This window comes from Aphidius gifuensis, linkage group LG1 (assembly GCF_014905175.1).
Source record: "Aphidius gifuensis isolate YNYX2018 linkage group LG1, ASM1490517v1, whole genome shotgun sequence".
Lineage (NCBI taxonomy): Eukaryota > Metazoa > Arthropoda > Insecta > Hymenoptera > Braconidae > Aphidius > Aphidius gifuensis.
The window spans coordinates 25,934,962-25,959,392 of record NC_057788.1 but is presented as its reverse complement, the minus strand read 5'-3'; the positions used below and the strand labels follow the sequence as shown (position 1 = coordinate 25,959,392).

The window sequence follows — 24,431 nt, the reverse complement described above, 5'->3', positions numbered from 1 at the left end:
AAATTAAATGCCAAAAACAAATACTCACTTTGCTTTTTTCTCACCCCAGCAAGGTTTATATTTAACCAATTCAATTATTGAACTTGGAGTTATTGTATTTAAATATGTATCTGGATCTACTTCTAATTTTGCAAATGCAGTTGTTTCTTGATCTGATACAACGAGTAAATAAGATGATCGAGTAATTTGTGTAATTTCCTGAAAATAAAATAAATTTAATTGTTAAACAATATCATAATATTTAATTCAACAGAATAATAATTTGAGACTTACTAATACTTGAAGAATTGGTGTTACTCCAGACACCGAAGGATCTTCCCTCTTTAATTTCTAAACAGAGGAAAAAAAATAATTAATTCAAATTAATATAAACAACTATTGTTTTTATGTTTAATTTTTAAATAAATAATAGTTAAACTTGCCAGTAATATTCCACGGGTTAGAGGAACAGGTAAATCCATTTTTAATTCTTAAAAAATTAACAATTAAAAAAAAGATGATGCAGTTTAGACAAGACAAAATTTTGCCACCAACTTGTACAACTGACTGTGTTGAATTAGAATTTATTTATTTTATTTTTGAATCTTAAATAGTCGTCGATATTTATAATTCAGTATTTTTATTTTGTAAATTTTCATTCATTTTCATTTTTAAAATATGATAATTATTAAATTCAAAATAAAAATAAATTCAACAAAATATTAATACAGCATTTTATATATTTGAAAAAAAATATTCATGTTGTTTACATGATAAATAAATAATTTTTCTAAAAATCATTTGATTTTAAAATTTTTCTTTGTTGTGTATATTAATACAAAATGAAAATTACTCAGAATTTTAATGTGTAAATAACAACAATTTATAAAAACATTTTGCAAACATGCATGACTAATTTTACAAAATTTTCAACACGTTGTTAATATATTATTAAAAATATATTTTACATCCCCTCTTTTTTTGTGAGAATACTGGAAAACTTTTGGTTGATTGCAGTTCTGTTTGGAAATCCTTGGAGAACACACCACAATCTGCTGATTGTAAAACCAACCGAATAATTTTATATTTTCCATGACTTTAATTAATCTTTTATAATTCAAAGTAAATTAATAAAATTTTTAATTGTTTTAAACTATTTTATTCACCAACAAAACTAATTTCACGTGATCATTTAAAAAGGTAATATTTTTTATTTTATTATTTATACTGAAACCTGGAATTTTCTGGAATATAATTTTGTTGATTTTTAACAACATTGAGTTGAATCTTTTTTTTTTTTTAAAAAACAATATAAATTATCCTTGTTTAATAATTAATTAATTTTTATTTATTTATAGAAATTAAAATGAATCATCAACATTTTAATAACGAACAATTGCGTTTAAAATTGAGATTTTTGGAAAATTTTACAAATTCTCAATCATCCTCGTGTGGAAAAAAAAAGTTTGTGAACAGGACCTGGTACAGATCTAATTATGTCGAAATAAATTCGGTTGGAAATTCACCAACAACATCAGCAGAAACATCACCAGAAACATCACCAGTTAACGATCAAACAACTTTTAATAATTGGCTTCAAAATAACAATACAGATAGCCAACAATATTGTCGTTCACCTGATGAATATACGGAAGATTTAACTTTAAAATTTCATCAAATTGCTCCAAGATATATTCATCGTCCACAGCCAATATTGCCAACCAATCAAACTGCTTTTATTGAGGTACATACATTTTTTTTTTTGCTTATTTTATTTTATTGTTTATATAAATTAATTTGTTGATAATTTGAATTTTTTTTTTTTGATTACACAGAAAGGAAATCGTCATCCACGTGCTATTCATTCAAATTGGCCTGTTAATTCTCAAAAAAGCCTAAAAAATACTGAATTGTTGAATGGTGATCATGTGGAACATCCAAGGCCATTATTAAGTCGAAAACAGAACTTAAAAAAAAAAGCCTTGAAAGCTAATCATCATGATAAACAAGTGATACACCAAGAGCAACGAGTAATACATAAAAAGAAACAAATACTACACCAAGAGATACAAATAATACACCATGAACAAAAAATAATAAATGAAGAGCAACAAGTAATTAAGCAAGAGCATCATAAAGAAAAAATAATTGCACCACGTGGTAGACCAATATCAGGCTGTGAATTTCCAGTTATTGTTAGACCTGATTTTACAAAAACAACTGAATTTTCTACTATTATTGATTCAAAAAAAGATGTTCTTGATGATGATTCTTTTGAAAGCTTGTTGTGTCGTCCATGGGGTGTAACAGTCAACAAAGATGGACAAATTATTGTTTGTGATAGAACTAATCATCGTATAATAGTATTTCTTGAAGATGGAACTGTCTTTAAAAAGTTTGGTGAGCATGGTAGTCTTCCAGGTCAATTCAAGACACCAGCTGGTCTTGCTGTTGATGTAAATCAACGTTTAATTATTGTCGATAAAGAAAATCATCGTGTTCAAATAATGACACTTGATGGTGATTTTATATTAACTTTTGGTGAACAAGGCTCAGGACCTGGACAATTCCATTATCCATGGGATGTTGCTGTTAATGATAATTGTGAAATGGTCATATCAGATACACGAAATAATCGTATTCAATTATTTAATTCAGAGGGTCTATTTTTAAGAGAATTTGGCTACGGTGGAACAAAAGAAACTCGTCTATTCTTTGATTTACCACGTGGTGTTGCATTTAATCGTGATGGTAATGTTGTTATGACTGATTTTAACAATAACAAAATTGTGGTTATTAGTTATGATTTTTCATCAGCTCAAGTACTTGAAAATGATGAAATCACATTTTTAAGACCACAAGGTATTATTGTTGATGATAGTGGTCATATTATCGTCACGGAATCACGAGGTAATAAAATACAAATATTGGATCGAGATGGTACACTTGTATGGAAATTTGATACATCAATTGGTTCAGGTAGTGATAAAATAAATTATCCAACAGGCGTTGCACTTACACCAAGTGGTAAAATTCTTTTTGCTGATTGTAATAACAATCGTATATTATTGATATAAATGATTTTTTTTTCATCAATATATTTATTTATTAAATTCAAAAGTAAACAAATATATATATGTATATATTTTATAAAAGAAAATATATTTTTCTAAAAGTCAAATAAGTTAGTTAAACAAAAAAAAAAAACAAATATATTATTTATATATATTTTTCGTACAAGACGATATATTTTTTTCAGAGTAGAGTTAGCCAGTAGGATAAAAAAAAAAACATAAATATAAACAATTTTATGACATTAAAATAATATAAAATTCTTACGACAAACTATTTAATTATAATAGTAAATATAAAAACAAAAAAAAAAGATATTTTATTCATAATTTAAATCAATTGAATAATAAGAATTATAAAATATTTATTTAAATATTTTTATCATGTACATATTTTTCTTTCTTTTAAAAGAACAAAAAAAACTTGTATAAATTAATGACTGACATAATGTGTATAACAAAAAAATTATTTTATATTTATATTAATATTTTATACATATATCAATAAATGAACTAATAATTATTATGACCATTTGTAAAATTATAGCATAAGAACTTGTCAATAATAAGATATTAATTAATAAAAATAATTAATTCAATATATTAATAAAAAAAAAAAAAATACTTTGTTGATTTATTTTTATTTCTTGTTTTAAATTTCAGCGCTTTTATTAAAAAAAAAGTATGGCGATTATCTTGGCCAGCGCGCTTTGATCAAGTCACGGTGGCACTTTGCACCACGACACCCAATTGTAAGCAAGTCACCACGTGTTTTTATTGTTTACAACAATAGACTTTAAAATATAAATAATATAGTGTAAAAAAAAAATTAATAATAAATTAAGTGATCAATAAATTTAAGCGTCATGGATATATGTATAAATGTATCAACAGGTCCACCAAATGCCAGTGATATAAAAAAGGCACGTTCGAGGTTAAATCCTTATAAATCAGCTGGTAAAAAAACATCTTTAAAAGGTAATAATAATTCAAGTGGATCAAAAGTTAGACAAAAGTATTTGCCAATAAGACCACAAAAACCTGGTGAATCACCAAAGCCATGTACCAAGTTAATCCATCCTGATTCAGCTAATAAATCAGCTCCAAATAATGATAAATCACCTCCAAATAATGATAAATCAGCTCCAATTAATGATAAATCAGCTACAACTACTGATAAATCAGTTGATGATAGTCCAGATGCACCAGACACTAGGCCAAAACATGTTAATATGTCAAAAAATACACCAAAATTTAATGATTCAGGAAAGGTAAATAATTTTAAATCAAATCCTCATAAATCAGCTGGTAAAATATCATCATTATTTGGTAATAATCCAGATGTACCAAACATTGGACAACGACTTGTTAAGCCAGTCAGTGAATTAGTATTTACTAAAAAGAATTTTGATGATCTTGATATACATCCATTTATGATATCAAATTTAAAACAAAATATGGAAATAACTAACATGACAACTGTACAACAAAAAGCAATACCACAAATATTATCAGGTAAAGATATTTTGGTACGTTCACAAACTGGTTCTGGTAAAACATTAACATATGCATTACCTATCGTTGAATTTTTACATAAAATACGTCCCAAATTAATGCGAGATAGTGGTTTAAAAGCTTTGGTTATTGTTCCAACACGTGAATTGGCTCTACAAACATACGAGTGTTTTTTAAAACTTATCAAGTCTTTTACTTGGATTGTACCTGGTTATTTAGTTGGTGGTGAAAAAAGAAAAGCTGAAAAAGCAAGATTACGTCGGGGTTGTACAATATTAGTTGCAACACCTGGTAGATTGTTAGATCATATTAAACATACTGAAGCTTTAAAACTTAATGATGTTAAATATTTTGTTCTTGATGAAGCTGATCGTATGCTTGACATGGGATATGAAAAAGACATATCTGAAATAGTATCAGCACTTAAAAATACTGATGGTAGTAGTTCAGTATCATCAAATGGCTATGATCCAATGTTAATGTTGAGACAAAATAAAAAAACTGTATTTAATGATGATAATGATGATGAAGAAGAAAAAGAAGAAAAAATTGAAGTTAAAGACGAAGTTGAAGAAGAAAAAACATCAGAAATTGATGAACAAAAGCAAGAGTATCATTCTGGTACAGACAGTGATGATGAAACACAAGAATTACCAATGAGAAATAAAAAATTAATTAAAAAAACAAGTCAAGTTGTTGAAGAAGAAAAAATTGAAGCTACTGAAGTTAAAAAAGAAATATCTGCAAGACAAACTATATTATTATCTGCAACATTAACAAATGCTGTTGAAAAACTTGCTGGTCTTACAATGACAAATCCAATATTTGTTGATGCTGCTGAGGATAATTTAAAAAATGTTGGTGGTAATATAGGTGATATTAATGAAGATTTAGTAGTACCACAAAGTGTCATACAAACTTATGTTGTAACACCACCAAAATTAAGAATGGTCACATTGAGTGCTTACATTGCTGGCAAGTGTCAGGTAATTTTTGTTAAATTATTATTGACATTAATTAATTTTAAAATAAGAGATATGTTAATTTTTTTTAAATATTATTTACAGGATTCTGGACAACATAAAATGCTTGTTTTTGTTGCAACACAAGATATGGTTGATTATTATACTGAAATAATGTCATCAGTACTTGGTAAACCACAAGATGCTGATGATGAAGATTCAAATCCTCTTGTTGATGTTGAATTTTTCAAGTTACATGGAAGCATGAGTCAAAAAGATCGAACAGATGTCTTTAAAACATTTAGAAATGCACGAAGTGGAGTTTTATTTTGTACTGTACGTAAAAAAAACAATCAATAATATTAATTTTCAGATTAACTTATTGAATATTTTATAAAAATAAATTGGGTTTTTAGGATGTTGCTGCTCGTGGTTTAGACATGCCAAAAGTTGATACTGTTATACAATACACTGGTCCACTATCAGCTCGTGATTATGTACATCGTATTGGTCGTACTGCTCGTGCTGGTTCAGCTGGTACAGCAATTATATTTCTTACACCTCCAGAAATTGATTTTATTCGTATGCTTGAGTCAAGAAGAATACGAATTAAACAAGAAAATATGGATGACATATTAGACAAATTGATAGGACCGCTTTCAAGACAAAATACAGTACAAGCTGCAGCAACTGATTTACAAAATAAATTTGAAAATCTTGTTATTGATAATAGAAAGTTTCACGATAAAGCTTGTAGAGGTAAGATTATTATATTATACTAATTTATTTTACCTCATCATCTTTAAAAACATTTGAACTGACAGTTTGATTAAAATATTTTTTTTTACAGCTTATGTATCTTGGGTACGATTTTACTCTAGCTATCCTCGTGATATGCGTGATATTTTCAATCGAAAAGAGCTTCATCTTGGTCATTATGCAAAAAGTTTTGCATTGAGAGATCCACCACAAAAAATTGGTGGTATTGGTAAGACACTTCGTGAAACAAACTCATCAAAAGTTGAGCATAATAATCGTTTGTCAAATGAACGACCTTCAAAGAGACCACCTAATCAACAACAAAAACAACAGCAACAACAGCAATCACGTGGATCAGGAAATTCTGGAAATAAGTCACATCTTTTAAAACGATCTAGAATGTTGAATACATCTGAGTATGGTGATGGTTTAGAGCCAACAAAAAAATCTAAAAAAGTTTGAGCACAATTTTAACACAAGAAATGAATTATTATAATTATTGTTTTTTTTTTTAATAAACAAAGTTATATTTTTAATCAAAATTACTGATTACATAGCTTGTGATTAATGATTAAATTTTATTTATTTTTTAATTCTTCATTATTGAAGATACAAAGTGACATGAAAAAATATGAGCAATGAGTTTTAACTCTTTTTTTTTTTTTTTTCTCAAAATTTAATAGTATATAATGTATTGTTTGATTAAATGTATTTTTTTTTATGGTGTTGGAGCAATGAGGGCTGCGACACATGCAGCTTCACATGCTGCAAAAGCTGCATTGCAACCAGCAAGTGCTGGTGTTGCTGCAATAATAGCACCTGGTACAGTGCCAAATGTAAATCCAGCAGCAGCAAAACATGCTCCAACCAGAGCAGCACATCCTGCATAACATATTCCAGCACCAATTGGTCCAGCATCACTGGTATGAGTTGACAACAAAATCACCATCATGACGACCATACAAAAACTTGCTTTACTTGATACCATGGTGATGATTAGTATAATCGGTGATACTAGTTATTCGTTTTGATATCTGAAAGTTATAAATAATTAATTATTTATTGGTAAGCATTTACTTATATTTCAAGATGAAAGGAAATATATATTATCGTGGTATTTTTTTATGTCACATGAAACTGTGCTTTATCATCAGTTCTTGAAACTACGTTATCTGAATATGGCTTTTGTTCTTGACTAAATAATAAACACACAGTGCTAATATAAAATTTTTATTATTAGCTTTTATAAATATAATTTATTTTGCACGTAATACGTTTAATTTTTCAAGTTAAAATTTAACAATGATGCATTTTATAATTTATAATTAATGAATAATTTTTATAATTTATATTTATTCTAGAAGAATTACTAATTAGCCAAGAAACCAAGCCATAATTTATTTTAATTTATAAACTAACACAAGAGTCGTAAATACACAATTAATAATTCAATTATTGTTAAATAAATTTGATTTATTTTTTATATTTCAAAAGCAAAAACTAAATTAAATTAAAGTCGTAGAAAATTTATTTTTATCTTTTATAAGATTACCACAAAAAAAAAAAAAACAAAAACAAAAAGTTGAAAAATTAGTGTACTCAATCAAATGATTTTTTAATATTACAAAATATTTTAATTGAAAAAAAAATAGTTAAATAATTATCAATGTGCAATAATTGAAATGAATTAATTAGCTTTTATTTTTATAAGGATAAAATAATTCGAAACTTACATGTTTGTTGCTTGATAGCTGAATGTTGAATGATCAGTCCAACCAGAAAAATTATGATTCTGGGGCGTATGATATTTCCTGGGATTCCCCTTTTTCTTTATTCATTTATTATTGTTTCTTTATCGTGGCACTTAATATTGCGTATAATAATAATTGCCAATATATTGTGGACAAAATCTACATGTCCAAATATCAAAAATAAATTAATTTAAAAATATTAAAAACAAAAAATTCAATAATTCAAATTATTTGTAGGAATTTTCTAATTGTTATTTTTCTATTAGAAAATCAGTTAATAAACAAAAGCAAAAAGACAACAATTTTATTATAAATAAAATTGTAATTATAGTTATAATTAATTATTATTAAATAATTAAGCATCAAAATATTTTCAATAATTTTTATTTTTTTTAAAATTATTTTTAGCTTTCATTAATTACCAATAGAGAGCATCAAGTTAGAATCAAGATGTCCGCTCTCGGACGTGCTCGGCTCAGCTCGGTTCGTCGATGTACAACCAAGAGCAAAAAGGGCAAGCGATTGTTTCCCCTTGTACCCCGCGGGGCTACAGTACGGCTCCCTGCGTAGTTGTATGTGTGATTCTAGTGTGGACGCTTGTGTTTAACCGGCTTTTTTTTTGGGCTCCTTTATATCTGTTTTTTCTGGTACATTTTTTTCTGTCATATATCATTTTTTATTATTTTATTAATTAAAAAATAAATTTCCAACTCTTTATAATATATTATATTTAATATTTATTGATTGAAAAGTTATTAAATTAGTATTTTTGTGGATTATTTTTTGTCAATCAAAATGGCCGCCATACGGCGTCATGCCAATAATTAATTTTGGAAATTTATTTTTTATTCATTTATTATCATTTGGAATGCCATTAAACTAATTTTATATATCTAATTTCTATTTTTTTATTGTGTTATAATTTTATTTAGATAATTTAGATGTCTCTGCTACAATTTGAGTGTAACATATTTGTCATGAAGTCAAGTCCCTGTGTTGAGCCTGTTGTATGCATATCTGTTTCCTGTTACATTATGGTATTGTTCATTTTTCATTCATAAATTCATAACAATCATTTTATTCATCAAAAATAAATTTTTAACGCTGTTTAATTAATTACTGTATCAACAATTTTTTGGTGACACAATATTTTTGCGGTATAAAATTTGGCTTTGGTTTTCTAAGCGTCGTGAAAAATGGCCGCCAACTAAACTGCGTCTCAAAATTTATTTTTCATTTTTTTCTGTTTTTTTAAATTTTATTTTTCGTGTACATTTTGTGGAGATTTTTTTTGCGTTTAAAATTGCTTTGAAAAAATATTAATTCATTTTATTAAGTTACGCTTTTATTTCATTGCAATTTTTTTTTATTTTATTTACGTTTGGCGATGACAAATAATTCGATTTTATTTGTCTAAATATTATGGCGTTGGCGGCATTTTTATTTGCTCAATATTAGTAATTAATTATTCGATTTTCTTAAAAAAAAAAATAATTAAATAATATCGGAAAATGGTCATCAATGTTGCAATTGATATATTTATCATTATCTCAATTAACAATTTTTTTTTTCTGTGAAATTGATAAATATTTGCCTATATTGAAAGAGAGGGAGAAAAAAAATGGGATAGATAGACACAAACAGAGACAGAAAACAAAAAAGAGACAGACAAATAAATAGAGAAAAAAATATTCTTTAAGAATTATATCCGATAGATGGCATGTTTCAATCGCCATGTTCGATAAATAAGCGCGCTAATTTTTCAAAAAGATCTAATTCCGTTGTACCTTGCATTTACTTATGTGCACCTTCGCTGCCGATAAATATTTGATATTTATTTATTATTAATAATAATATTATAATATTTATTATATTTCAATTTATACAGTATTTTTCTTTTTGAATTTATTATTTTTTATTTATTTATTAGTTAACCTGGCGTTTATTCAAGAAATAATTTTTTTTATCCATTTTATTATTTATTTTATTTTATGAAAGATTTTTTTTTTACATCAGACTTTTTATTTTTAATTTAATTCATCTCTATGTGAATCGGCTCGTAACAAAAAAAAAAAACCAAATACAAATAGCTCTGTTGACTGGCTTTTTGTTGATTGAGTATAAATTTATTTTTCATTTGAAATATAAATTAATTTATAATTATATCAATTTTCCTAGAGGTTTTTTTTTATTTATCTAGAGTTTATCATATTTTTTTAATTAACGAAATTTTAGTAATTTTAATTAATAATGAAATTTGATGATGGCTTGATGAAAAGTTTAAAAATTAAAAATTATTCATTCAGTATTTAAAAAAAAAAACTTGGCAAGCATCATAAAAATTAATAAAATACTCATTAAATTTCAATATTAATTACAATTCAATCAAGATTGTAGAAACTACAATATCAAAGTTTGTTAATTAAGATAAGCATTTGATATCTAAAACAACATATATATATCTTATACTCTGGTACTTTGTACATTTATCAAGAGTTCAAATAACCAACTATATATACACAAATACTAATTTCAATCGTTCATAAAATCTACAGTCTCTTTTTTTCCTACTACTTAAATTACTATAATTAATTAGCATAAAAGTTTTTCAATCCCTATTCACTTTAACACAAGTTGAATTTTAAATTCCGATAGAAAAAAAATATGTCGAATGAATCCACCAGTCTTAATTGTATTTCAATTTGTTTTTTTTTTTTTTCTTCTGTTTACACACTTGTGGCGAAAAACACTTTATAAAGTCTTTAATAACTTGTTTAAAAAAGGCTTAAAATATAAAAAAAATTAACATCACCCTCTGTTTGTTTTGTTGATTTATAAGACAAACAAACCAAATAGATAATAACAGACATCAACCAACTGTCATAATCATTTTTTAAAAATTATTCCATCTAAAAAATCCAGCTCACGGTACTGTTGAACTTTGTTTTTTATTTTTTATCTTGTTTTTTTCTGGTTGAAGAATAAATACTGATAGCAATAAACAAACTATTTAACAAAAAAATAAAATAAAAGCAATTAGAATGATTTCAATTATTAAAAATAACAATATTAATTTACCTGATAAAATTATAGCTATTGATAAAAATCCAGTCAAACAACTGAAATCCAAAAGCCATGAAAAACCCAAATTTCCTATTATACTTCCAAAACTACCAATATTTGTAACAAAAGTTGTTGCAGTAGTTCTGTATAAAAATAACAAAATTAAATTTGATTAAATAAGGTGATAAATTAATTAACACTTGTATTGAAAGGGTTTAATAGTATTTCAAAATAATCGAACGACATGCTTTAATTAAATTTAAATTGTTTAGTAAGGTAAAATAAATTGTTATTGAAAAGGGATATAATTTACCTCAAGTTTTGTGGAATGATATTGTTGTTAACAGACATAATTATATTTGCTGTTGTTCTCCCTGTAACAACAACTATTGCAGCTTGTGTTAACATCCAGGGTACATAGCCACCCCAATTTGTTCCAAAACCACAGAGTATCCCAATGACAAAGCAAAAAACTATAAAAAATAATACATTTTTTTTTTTAAATTAACAAAATAATTATTTAATAAAATATTATTATTATTTTTATAAAGCAAAATTAACTTTTAATAAAATATATATTTACACATTACTCCACGTTTACGTTGTCTCGTTGTATAAAATAAAGCAAATAAAAATGAAAAACCAATTGCTGAGCTTGCAATTAAAGTTGAGTTAACATAAACTGACGGATTTATTTTCCACTGTAACAAAAAAAAAATTAATAATTAATGTTTATAATAATATATATATATATATAATAATTTATATATAAAATTTATTGTACCTGAACACAATTGGGATTTGAATAAATCGTTGAATTGGATTTATTGGGAATGATTGCCATTGCCAGATAGTCACATGTGGTTGGCCATCCTTTTGACCACTCCCATGTTGAACTATCAAAATTACTTATTATCTGATAAATCTGGGGCACCCATAATCTCATCGTGTTGAATCTGTAAAAGTTTTCATTATTTTAATTTACATAGATCTATCATAAAAAAAAAATATGAATAATATATTTTTAATTGAACTTTATTTTTCTTTTTTTTTTTTACATACGCGAGCATACTTCCAAAATGTAGAATATTAATTAATAAAAATATTCCTAGATGTGGTTTTGAAAATAGTGATTTTAAATTATTCCATGATTGTGATATTTCTGGTATAAAACTTGGTGCTTTTTTGTCTTCAAAATAATCCTCTTTTAATTTATTTATCTAATTTAAAGTAAAAAATAAATTGGTTAAATTTTTATTTTAAATAAAATCAGCTATTTTTCTTTAATAATAATTAATTTTCCTTACTGGATACATGTGTTTTGATTCCCAATTATTTATTTGATAAATTCGTTTTAATAAATCATGAGCACTTGATGTATTTCCATCTTCAATAAGACGTTTTGGACTTTCAGGAAGTAAACTCATTGTTAAAATCCCAATGATTGATGGTAGTGTACATATCATAAGATATATTCTCCATGATAAAAAGACATAATTAAATATTTCAATTGTCCAATTTTGAGGTGTTACAATAACAGCTAAAGCTGTAAAAATAAAACAGTCACCTTTGTCATTATATTTATCACTTGAATCACATAATAAAGTTGTTGATTGAATAATTAACCTTCACAATGATTATGATGATCAAGTAAATAACTAAGTAAATGCAAATAAAATTTAATTTATAATTTTTGTGCTGTACAAACTGGTGATTGTTTGTAAAAGGCGAACCAGTTTTTCTTCTTGATATTTAAATTTAATTCAACTCGTACGTTTAATTCAAGGTTAAAAATTTTTCATATACAAGTCTATTTGATAAATATTGAATCAATTATAATAATACGTGAATAAAAAATATATTAATATATAAATATTTAATTATAAAATAAATCTTACCAGCTGGAATAATAAATCCAATACCAAAAACAAGTCCAGAGCATGTTGTAAATTTTGCACGATAATTAACCGAATGAAATTCATTGATATATGGAACAAGTAAGGTGTATGGCCCACTAACACTGTAAATTATCAAAGCTTTGTTTACTCATAAATTATTAATACTTGTGTGATAATGTATGACACATTGTGTAATGAATTTGACATATGGAAATGATAGTAAAAATTAATTATAATTGATACTTTTTTTTCTCAAGTCATAATATGAATATGTATATTATAAAGACTTACATTGTTCCAGATATAAATTTGAATAGTAAAAAAATATAATAAGAGTCAATAATACTGCAAAGAATATTGCACATTGCATCCATTAAAAGTCCTATCATTAAAATAGCTTTACGATTCATTCGTTCCATTATAAAACTCCAGAAAAATGGACTCATTATCATTCCTGAATATCGAATAAAAATAATAATTATATTTTAATTTTCTAAATCAAATTAAAATACTTGAATAGACAAGTTTTATTTGATTTTTTTTTTGATAGAATATGATTTAGTTTTTTTTTTTAGTTTTTAATATTGATTATTTAATTACCAAAGTATACCATACTGTTGAGAATACCCTTGCGTAAAAATGTTAATTCTAAATCGCATTCACTTGAAGCCAAGATAAAGGCCGATGTTGACATATTGAAAGCACCTGCCCACGCAATTGGCATTGCAGCCAATACTACCAAGATGTTAAATAATCCAAATCCTATATTTATATGAGCAATAAAAATAATTACACTTGATATTTTATTTTTAAAATATATATAAATACACACAACAAGTTAGAAAATTAACAATAAAAAAAATACAAGTTCATACCAGTTGCTGCTATTGCTGTTTCATAGTCAGCTGGTGTTTCTGTTTTTGGTTCATAATCTAAAAAAAAAAATTCAACAGTTAATATAACATAATATTCTATTTGAAAATTGAAAAATATTATTTAAATATATTTACTTTCAATGTCAATTACTCGAACACTCTTGAGAACAACGTTTTTATTCATTTTGATTTTTTTTTTTTTTTGTTTTTGATAATATATAAAGACAATTATAAATTATTTATTTGTCTTTATTGTTTTTAATTTTTTGTATAAACAATATATTTGATGACATTAAAAATAATAAATTTTATTTTTATATATATTTAACTGCATAATGACACTAATCTCAACACAATACGCAAACGTATCACTGACAACTGACTAATAAAGACTGCTAGTGACTGTCTGTGTTACGCATATAAACATAAAATTTATATTTTGCTATAATGACATTTTGCTCAGATGTGTAAAACTAAATACAGTATTCAAGTTTATTAATAAAATGAATTTGTATCAATACAAGTCAATAAAATAAAAGGTCAAAAAATTTGTATCTCATTCTATTTCTTGGTAGTATTGACCCATTGACCAGCATCAATGGAATTGACATCAATTGCAGCAAGTGTATTTCTGTAAAGCAAAAAAAAAAACATTTAAATACAAAAATATTAATTATTATTTATTTAAAAAAACAAACATTAATAATAAAATATTTAATTTTATTATTATTTATTTATATATGGTTTTATAAATAATAATTAAAGGAAAATGTTAATTTGGCATTGATTCAACGATATTATTGTTGACTGAGCTATTGTCGTGAAATAATATATTGCACGTTTATACATATATATTATTTGAATATTGAAAATTCTTGAGATCTTGTGAGTTCCGATCGGAGATTATCAAACATTCCATTCAACAATCAATATATAAACGTTAGGGAAATTTATTTTAAATTGATTTTTCAATATTTTAATTTTTATCATAAAACTATAAAATTTCATGATTTTAAATTACTTCCTTACACATTTTCATTCAATTTCCTACATATTTATTAGATTATTTTTACAAAAAATAAATAAATAAACATATAGTTATTTATTCATTTATTTTTGGAAATTTATATCTGGGTTCGGTGGACGAAAGAAAATTAAATAAATAAAATAGATAAATAAAAGAAAAAATAATAAAAGACTGTAATATTGAAAATTTTGTTAAAAAAAAAAAAATGAGCGTTTGATCTATATAGATATAAAGTTAAAAGCAGAGAACTGTTGCTGGTAGAAACTAGAATGTAGTGAAAACCACTTTCTACTGCTTCACTTTTCTCAAGGTGGATTTATAACTTTATAGTTTTTATATCTATATATATAGTACTGGAAGACTTTGATTTTAACCAAGGTAATATAGCAACTGCACCATGAACATAGAATCTTTGTATCGTGTTGCATCAGTGTGTCACTTTGAAAGAGCCCTTACTATCAACTCAAAATTTCTCATCTTCAATTTCATCGCACCTTACACTCAGTGAGTTGCTTTGACAGTATATGCATTTAGTTTTAAAAGTATAAATCATATCTTAAGTAGATTGCAAAGTAGATGATGAAATAAAAAATTTTTAAAACCAAAGCAATAAAATATCGAATGACATTTTTTTTATTTTTTTTATTTATTTTATCTTGACTTTTATGATTAACAAAAAAATAAACAAAATAACTTTTTTTATTCGTTTTTAAACCATTTTTTAATTGTTGAGATGGTTTGGTTTGTTTAAATACAAATGAGGCAGCCACAAGCAACTTTGGTTGGGTTGAACCAACACTATATATATATACACAACTTGTGCTTGTCTAGCTTAACCGTGGTTCATCGTGCTTTTAAGCAAACGTGGCACATTGTCAAACTATACATGCTGCTAAAGTTTTCAAACTCAAGTTTTCGGAACAACAATTATCTTGTTTTATTTTCAAGCGTGATGTAATTATTATTATTATTTTTTTTTTAATTTTTGGTATCATGGTTAACTTTGATACAATTCTCATCATCAAAATATAATTTCATCATTTAATTTTTTATTTCTTGATAAAAATTCTTTTTTTATTTATTTTTTTTAATAAAAAAATAAAATAAAATAAAAGTCAAAGAAAGAAAATTAATTTATCTCAAAATAAAAATTATACAATTTAATAACTTGATATTTTTTGGAAAAAAAAAAACTCAGGTAATATTCTTCATATTTGATAAACTTTTAGAAAAATAAAAGAAAAATTTTTGAGCTTATAAAAAGTTTGGCGTTGTCACACGTAGGATAAAAATAACCCACAAGTTCTTTAGAAAGTTCGCAAAATTTACTTCTCAAGTATATCATTAAATTTATTAAAGTTTGAGGATGAACTTTGAGTAATTTTGAAATTAAATTTATATTATTTAAACAATTTTATATTTATTATTTTTTTTTGTTATTTAAAAAAAATCTTTATTTTATAATAATAATTTAGAATGTCTTTTCGGTTAAAATAGTTTTTATGAATTTATATATGGCTCTTTTATGAAAACCAAGTTACGGATGACTTGAAATGATGGAAAATTAATCAGCAACGATCTCGATTGGAAGGTAGAAACTAATTAAACGATAGTCTATCATGTGGTGTTCGTTAGTTAAGTAATTACGTTTGGAGTTTCAAATCATGAAACTGATGATCGTTAAACTTTGTGAGTACTGGATTTCAAGTTACCTTCGGTGTATATTCAATCATCAAAGATATTCAATGAACAACATTATTTAATGCAATGTTTAACACACAGTTAATTTTTTTAAAAACAAACAACCACGAGTTAATGGAAAGAAAATATTTAGGAAACAAAAAAATACAATTGTCAAGTAGTAATCTATACGTATTCAGACAATAAGCAACTCGTAACTAAAACGATTCTTTACGAGTAAATTAGCTCTACTTATCATGAACAGGAAAACGTTTTATTTATTCAAGTATCAATTTTTTTTTTGTTGTTGATGTGTTGGTTTTACCACTCCTATGTTCATAAATATATATCCATTCAATTAATTCGTTGATGAATAAGCAATTATTATAAGGTCATTCTAAATAAATAAATTTAATTATACTTTCTTTTAATTATTAATATATTATTCTGGAAATTTACCACCGATCGAATGACCTTTTTTCTTTTTTCAAATATTATTTCTTTGTTTTTATTTTTGCACTTTCATTATTAATATATTTTTTTATTATTCAAGTTATATGTATTTTCTCTATTTATTTATTTATTTTTTTTTTGTTACTCACACACAAGTTTTTTATCTGAAATATTTTACACTCAAAAGCTTCTTGAAGTCACGTTTTTTCATAAAGGTAAAAGAGGGGTGAGCTATAACTTACTTCAGATGAAATTTTTTTGTTATACAATATACCTTGTTAAGCTGAAAGGACAAATGTTTGGATGTTTATCAAGTTATTGTGATTATTATTTTTATATTTTTTCATTTCTAGTATTTTTTTTTTTACGAAATATTTTTATATTGCATTTTTTTTTGTTCTGTTTTTTTATGGAATTTTTGTAATCAAGTTTTTTCATTATTTGATACATTCAGCACTTGGTATGAATTTAAATTTTACATAATGCATGGCTTCTTTTTTTTTTTGTACAATGTTTTGGAGAAAAGTGTTGTCTGATAACGCGAGTGATTGATGATGATAATAAAAAATCATTCATTAAAATACCAATTTAATTTTAAACCCAATAATTTGTCATAGTTTTATCTAAATTTTTTTTCTTCATTTATTTAAAATTTCATTTTTCCCTGTGGATGAAAATCTAAATATGTTATTTTTATTTATAAAATTTAAATAATAGTATGTTATTATTGTAAAATCTCCCCTGATGCATATATATAAAAAAAATAAAAATTCAGCATTGAATTAATATTTAAATAAGGATCAAATTTTTTCATTTTCTGTAGTAAAAATATTACGTACTTTTGAGTATTTAAAAAAATAAGTTTATATGTTGCATAAAATATTTTAAAACATATATATGTTGAACTTTTTTTGCAAATATAAAATCCTTCTAAAAGCACGTTGAATCATAAAAAAAGTAGGAAATAAATAAACAAAGTAAAAGCGAGAAATAATATAAAAATAAACAGAAAAAAATATAAAAAATATGAGTAGTAATAAAATGAAATGGAAAAAAAGAAAATTGACATTGTTCACATGTGTATATAAATTTTAAGAATGGTTTCGACGTGTTTGATAAAATTTCTATATTTTAATTTAAATAAAATATTCAATGAAACATATTTGGGCTTAACGTTTTTCATACAAAAAAAATAAATTTGAAAATAGTGTAATGACAATGTAAACATTGAAAATATACACGAATTAAATTCAATAAAATAAAAGCATTCACGTGCATTTTCATAAATTTCTTCAATTAATATATTGCAAAATAATATATTTAAATCTGTTATTTATTAATTCATAATGTGTTTACAACTTTCAGGATTTTCTGTAAACATTTATTTTGTAATATTAATTTAATTGAAACGGGAAAAAAAAAATTCAATATAAATATACAATTACAATGATCAATCACGAAATAAATACGAGTTTTTTATATATATTTTTTTTTGTTTTTAAATATAATGAAATAATATATAAATATATATTTTACACAACATTGGCTATCATGTTTTATGTGTGTGTGTTTATATAATTACGCATGAAATCTTTTTGGTAATGATGCGTTTATAAATAAATGAATAAATAAATAAATAAAGAGTAAAAAAAACTACGTGGATAGAATATACAAAATCCCAATACAAAAATATATAAAATGCAATTTTTTGCTTTCATTTGTGTACGGTTTTTCTTTGCAAGGCGCCTTTATTTTTCTTTTTCTCTATCCTTTTATTTTTGAAATTTCTTATTTTATTTTTTATCGTTTTTTTGACGTGAGACCCCGAAGTATATATCGCTCAGTTACGATCAGAAAAAAGCCATGCATAATTCAGCAACGATTTCAAACACAGTAAAGGTGCAAGCTTCTTTTCTCTGTACACATTTTATATATATAAAGTTTTGTATATAGTAGAGTACTTTATTCATTCTATAGCAAACTATATGTATTACCCGTTATCGGTCAGTTTTTTTATTTTTTCTTTTTGCAAATTTTGATAGTATAAAATCTATACGTTTCAAGCTCAATAAAGTGAAATAAAATTGTGATAATTCAAGATAAAGTACTTTTTAAACTAAAAAATATTTAAATAATAATTTTAAGAAAATTAAATAATATAATTTTATATTTAAAGTTTAAAATTTATTTATTTTATTATTGTACATTATTTTTATTTGAAAAAAAAAAAAAAAAAACAAACATTTGTCTTGTGGGTGTTAAAATCGTATCCAAATGTTAAAATTCTGTCGGACCAACATTTGAAGTAATATAAAAAAAAAAAAAAGTAGATTTAGTGGAGCTTTGGCTTTCAAGTTTTTCAGACTTGAGATAAAGTGAGTTAGAATACGATAATTGTTGAGTAAAGACGAGACCATTGAGGATTGGCCTATAAGAGATGTTGAAAAAGAAATTGTGGTGAAAAGTTTAATATATATATCTGTAACTTTTTTTTATTTTTACGGTTTTTTCCGCCAAAGCGGCCATGAATAAAAAAATAAAACCAGAATGTGTATACGTAGAGACCCATACTGAATGGCACGATTTGTCTAGGATTAGTACTTTTCCGATAACAAAATCTGGACAGAAAAATCCTTCTTTTAAATACACATAAATATAACTACGTTCAGCACAAAGTGTACTATTTTTAAATTTTTTTATACAACTATTTATTCTTAAAAAAAAAAAAAAAAAAAACAAATTAATATTTATTTATGAAAATAATGCAGCACAAGTTTTGTTAATAAAAAAAGTACTTCAACCAAAATCACATGATTGATTTTATATTGAAAAAATAATAAAATACAAAATTTGATATATAAACTTTATTCGATTATAAAATCAATGAAGAAAAAAATATAATAAAAAAAATATCAATTGTGATTTTGAGTAGAGTATATATATTTTTGAGTGTGATGTTTCGATTAACATTAGGAAGCTCAATAGCCATATGCACTTTGTGCGACAAAATTTTTTTATCATTTGTGTAACCACGTTAATATCAAAAGCTCACACAATATAGACACGTTGATGTAAAGTCCATCAGAAAGTGTCAGCTCTATGTAGTGTGTATACAAAAAAATGTCTGTCTATACAGGTGAAATGTGCGACAACTTTTTCTGTATACACGTATCCTTTACAATTCCCCAACAGATGAAATTCTTTAGCTTTATACAAGTTCTATTTTCATCGTTCAAAGCCAAGTGTATTTAATAAAAAAATAAATTAAATATATATATTAAATAGATATTCTGCACTTTTCAACTACAATCATCTATCCTCAAAAAAACTCTTATCAGTCAGTGAGTTTAACGAGAAGATAATACGAAAATAAAATGTAAAAAAAAAAAAAAGTATAAAAATCGTAACGAAAGCTGAGAACTACCGATAGATAGACGCTTTTGTTTTTATTTTGTGAGCGTGATCGGAGTGTCGATTCCATTATACCTTGTGTCCCCATTCAATACTTCTATAGATTATCCTGCGCTATACTGAGGAAAAAAAAATATAAATAAAAAATAAAACATTAAAGCTAAACCTGAATAAAAATCAATAAACACAATACAATTTTTTTGGTTTTGTTATGTTATTATTGATTTTTTTTCATGAATGTATGACAAGGAATTATCTTTCTTTTATTTTAAAAATAAATTAAATAATAAAAAATATATAAATGAGCTTTTTAACTGACCGACAAGTACTTGAAATTATTTCACGTTTTCTTGAAGAATATAAAAATTTAGCTAAATAAAGAAGGAAAAATTAAGACTTAGTGTAAATAGACTTTATCACCCTTGAGAAAAAATAAGCTATTTTCAACTATTGAAGTAACAAAAGTTAAACAAAAATTAAGCTTATTTGAAATTTTAATAATTTTTTATTTTATTTTATTTTTTGATTATATATAATTGAATTTATTATTTAATGTCTTTAATATATTTTAATAAATGCATTGTATTTTTAAAAAATTAAATTTATAGATATATAAAACCTTATAATATTTTATCAGTGACAAAATTGCTTGGTTGTTTGGTCGTTGTTGAGTCAGCAAATTTACTAATGAACTAGAAAATTAAACGAAGAACCCTTGGTTCGTAAAACTGACGTAGATTTTTATTTTTATTTTTTTTTTAAAGTCATTCCACAAATATTTTACAGTTACTTGAGACAAATTGCACTCATGTAAAATGTATTTTTTTATTTTTCTCTCATAAAACTTGTTCCATTTCACACGAAAATAAATTATATTTGTATACGCATAGCTATATAGAATTAATAATTAAATTCGATACTCATGTTATTGATTTAGAAAAGTACTCATGTAAATTTTCGTAAAATAAATGAGTATGGTATTGACTTAAACTTCTGATTTCAGTAAATATTCCTCCTATAAATAAACTATTTTTTTTATTCTTGGATTTTAAAAGAGAAAAAAGATGATCTGTCAACAGAGTTGAATAGTTGGCTATTGCAAACTGTATATAGTAATCCATCACCAGCTCTAAAAATTTTCTTTAACCCTCTAAATCCGCCTCTTCAATTCCCCAAGTATATCATTCTTTCACCCCACGTCGTTTTCGCACATTTACAAACAAATATCCAATGAGATCAATTTAAATCAAATGATCGATAAGAGTCACTTTCATTATCAGTCATTCTTACGTTTTTTTTTTCTTTTACAAAAAAAAAAAAAAAAAACACACACACACAAAGATAGAATAAATAAAAAAAATATAATATAAATTTTTCCACTCACATTTAAAATTAATTTATAAATAATAAAATTTAAAAAACTTTAAAGAATAAAAAATACTTTTGAAGCACAAGATATACGACAAGTAAAAAAAAAAAATAAAAAATAATAAAAAAAAATAAAACTGACAGAAACGAGAATAAAATGCTTCGTAATTCACGTTTAGAGATAATTTTTTATCATTTCATTTTCTTTTTGTGATTTTATGAGGGAACATTAATAGGAAGAAATAAAAAAGAGCCGTCGGGGATACAATAAAAAAAAATAAAGAAAACTGAAAAAATATATATTTAAGGACACAGATGTAATCGATGTACAACGATGTAAAAGTTGTGTGTATATAATATACACCTATCCATTTTTTTTCGTTGATTTACCCTCAGTAAATTTAAAATTATTAATATATCGTCAAAATATATCATTTCAACTTGCCTAATTTAATTTTTTATTCAAATATAAAAATTTTTTACGATGAAAAAAAAAATATAAAAATATCGATGCGTGTCAGGGGTCGTTTTTTTTTTTTTTTTATACAAAAACTATAGCTTAATATTTTCATCATAAAAAAATTTAAAAAAATAAATAAATAAAGAAAAAACAGAAGAGGTATGTACATAGAGCAAGATAGATTGTCGTTGTGTGTTTTTTCCTTGATGGCTAATTTGAATAAACAGAATACAAAAGCATTTCCATTAGACGTCGATATTCAAAATAGGGATACACCATAAGTGGGGTAGATGTGCAAACCATAAAGGCAAAATTGTGTATTAAGAGGGTTGAAAAAAAAAGAGGACAAAGTAAGATAACGCATAAAAAAAATATGTAAAAGAAAAAGAAAAGTATATATAGGGGATGACGTTGGTCCAAAACTAAAATGTACCATCCGTGCCAATCAAGTTGGCTTGCCTTTGGGGCCTCATCCCCTCTTGTAAATATATATAAGCGCTTTTAGAAATAGTCTACTTTCCTCTTGTGCCTTCTACAGTGCCAGTATAAACTAGCATTCAGACCCTCGTCAAAACGACACGCTCCAAAAAAAAAAAAAAAAATTGAACCAACATAACAAGAACGTTAAAGTATATTCAACGCGAACAACAAAATTTTTTACAAAAGTTTGGAAAATTTACTTGTATATAAAGTGTGTTAAAAAGAAAAAAAAAAAGCTCGAATACAAACAATATAAAATTAAATAGAACAATAAATAAATAAAGTAAATTGAAACAATGATAAAATAAAGAAAAAAATAAAATAAAATAATTAAAATATGATTTTTTTGTTAAAGACATTTTATATTATACATAGAAATATTTAAATATTTACGTTTGTTATTAATTTTATATATACTTGGCATAATATGTAGAACGTTCATATAAAGAGGGTTTAAGTATCTTGGATATATGCATTTTGAATTTTTGGGTAAACAGAGTAGATGCATATAGATATAAAAATAAAGCCTCGAGTAAAGAAATACGTAGAGTAAAATAGAGAAAGATAAAAACAAATTTTAGTATATATAATAATATGCAAGGGTTGTTTCGGTTAAAAAAAAAAAAAAAAAAAATTGTTGTTTCATACACTCGATGAGAAGCACCAACGACGTTCGTACATTGAATATAAATTGTTGAGTTTTAGGGGATGCAAGTACAGGATTAAAGAGTAGTATAAGTAAAATAAGAAAATAGATAAATAAAAAGGTTAAAAAGACAGTGTATGTATTTAGTATAGAACAGAGCAGATACAGTAGTAGTGGAGTGAGGTTGTTTGGAATTAGAAATATATAGATATATACAGCTACACAGGGTGAACGGTATAACAGTATTTTTATTTTAGTTGAGTATAAAAGCAACAGCAGCAACAGTAGAACTAGAAGATGTCTGTTTATCTATTTTGTTGATACACGTGCTTGTACGTTTCATAAATTATATATAAATTATTATTATTATTATTACTGTATAATACTGTACCTGTATAACCCTGTCACTGTAGAATGTACTTGCTCAATTTAGTAAATGTGAAAATCATTTGCAAGATACACAACTAGTATATACAAATGTTTAAATACAAGCACGTAATAAATTTTCAAAGTTTTTAAATTAAAAAAAAAAAAAACAACATTTAATTGTTATGATATAATTTAACAGACACTTTTGAACTTTATTATATAATTTATGACCACGTGGTAACTTGAATCACTTTTATCAATGAATGACAATTATGTTTAGTAAATAAATATAATTTTAAAATATAGAAAATAATAAATAATAATTAATTTTTTTTGTGATGATGGATTGACTTAAGTTATGATTTTTTATTATAAACAATAACGTGTGATGGTAGCCATCTTATGACACTGATGTTAACGTAATCCCCACTATATTTTATTTTCAACCGAGACAGGTTATTGTCGAGGGTTTCTATATATACATGCAAGCATGAGTAAAGTTGAGTTGATACCTCAACAACTACATCCGTAGACACACGCGTTAGTTTGAGTTTTTTGAAAACCGGTCAACGTAATTTGAAGATAAAAAAATTAATTGACTCCGAAAAAATTCCTGCTCTTTATTTATTTTTGCGTTTTGATTAATATTGATTTCTAACGAATT

The 24,431-nt window shown here is 24.8% G+C and overlaps 4 protein-coding genes across 5 annotated transcripts; 2 read left to right on the top strand and 2 right to left on the bottom strand.

Annotated features, from left to right (window-relative positions):
• Positions 1–1,345: 1,345 nt before the first annotated feature.
• Positions 1,346–3,056, top strand: LOC122861069 (protein wech-like). The gene is made up of 2 exons (XM_044165238.1): positions 1,346–1,723; positions 1,815–3,056. Exons 1-2 carry the CDS (start codon positions 1,346–1,348, stop codon positions 3,054–3,056), a joined length of 1,620 nt encoding a protein of 539 aa, XP_044021173.1.
• A 710-nt stretch (positions 3,057–3,766) lies between these two features.
• On the top strand, positions 3,767–6,828 carry LOC122857793 (probable ATP-dependent RNA helicase DDX31). Its single transcript, XM_044160173.1, has 4 exons — positions 3,767–5,551; positions 5,633–5,863; positions 5,944–6,286; positions 6,378–6,828. The coding sequence occupies exons 1-4, from the start codon at positions 3,917–3,919 to the stop codon at positions 6,746–6,748; spliced, it is 2,580 nt and encodes an 859-aa protein (XP_044016108.1). The 5' UTR covers positions 3,767–3,916; the 3' UTR covers positions 6,749–6,828.
• A 110-nt stretch (positions 6,829–6,938) lies between these two features.
• Positions 6,939–8,240, bottom strand: LOC122857800. The gene is made up of 2 exons (XM_044160187.1): positions 8,020–8,240; positions 6,939–7,320 (listed from the first exon to the last, which is right to left on the bottom strand). The coding sequence occupies exon 2, from the start codon at positions 7,272–7,274 to the stop codon at positions 7,005–7,007; it is 270 nt and encodes an 89-aa protein (XP_044016122.1). The 5' UTR covers positions 7,275–7,320; positions 8,020–8,240; the 3' UTR covers positions 6,939–7,004.
• Positions 8,241–10,141: 1,901 nt separating this feature from the next.
• LOC122857717 (synaptic vesicle glycoprotein 2B-like) lies at positions 10,142–23,876 on the bottom strand. Of its 2 annotated transcripts, none has more exons than XM_044160052.1 (13): positions 23,790–23,876; positions 14,009–14,504; positions 13,874–13,930; positions 13,599–13,760; positions 13,290–13,452; positions 12,999–13,120; positions 12,408–12,646; positions 12,163–12,320; positions 11,885–12,056; positions 11,684–11,801; positions 11,414–11,573; positions 11,116–11,243; positions 10,142–11,043 (listed from the first exon to the last, which is right to left on the bottom strand). In XM_044160052.1, the coding sequence occupies exons 2-13, from the start codon at positions 14,055–14,057 to the stop codon at positions 10,961–10,963; spliced, it is 1,611 nt and encodes a 536-aa protein (XP_044015987.1). In that variant the 5' UTR covers positions 14,058–14,504; positions 23,790–23,876; the 3' UTR covers positions 10,142–10,960. The 2 variants fall into 2 exon arrangements, with proteins under 2 accessions (XP_044015987.1, XP_044015994.1); XM_044160059.1 differs by lacking the exon at positions 23,790–23,876 and adding an exon at positions 16,613–16,800 and having other exon boundaries at positions 10,371–11,043.
• Positions 23,877–24,431: the final 555 nt, after the last annotated feature.

Coding starts and splice junctions, on each gene's coding strand:
- LOC122857800 (XM_044160187.1), bottom strand. CDS start 7,274: ATGGTATCAAGTAAAGCAAGTTTTTGTATGGTCGTCATGATGGTGATT.
- LOC122857717 (XM_044160052.1), bottom strand. CDS start 14,057: ATGAATAAAAACGTTGTTCTCAAGAGTGTTCGAGTAATTGACATTGAA. Junction 11,574..11,683: donor ACGTAAACGTGGAGTAATGT/GTAAATATATAT, acceptor TATTTTTTATAG/TTTTTTGCTTTGTCATTGGG. Junction 11,044..11,115: donor AATAGCTATAATTTTATCAG/GTAAATTAATAT, acceptor TTTGTTAAATAG/TTTGTTTATTGCTATCAGTA.
- LOC122857793 (XM_044160173.1), top strand. CDS start 3,917: ATGGATATATGTATAAATGTATCAACAGGTCCACCAAATGCCAGTGAT. Junction 5,864..5,943: donor GTGGAGTTTTATTTTGTACT/GTACGTAAAAAA, acceptor TTGGGTTTTTAG/GATGTTGCTGCTCGTGGTTT. Junction 6,287..6,377: donor TCACGATAAAGCTTGTAGAG/GTAAGATTATTA, acceptor TTTTTTTTACAG/CTTATGTATCTTGGGTACGA.
- LOC122861069 (XM_044165238.1), top strand. CDS start 1,346: ATGAATCATCAACATTTTAATAACGAACAATTGCGTTTAAAATTGAGA. Junction 1,724..1,814: donor ATCAAACTGCTTTTATTGAG/GTACATACATTT, acceptor TTGATTACACAG/AAAGGAAATCGTCATCCACG.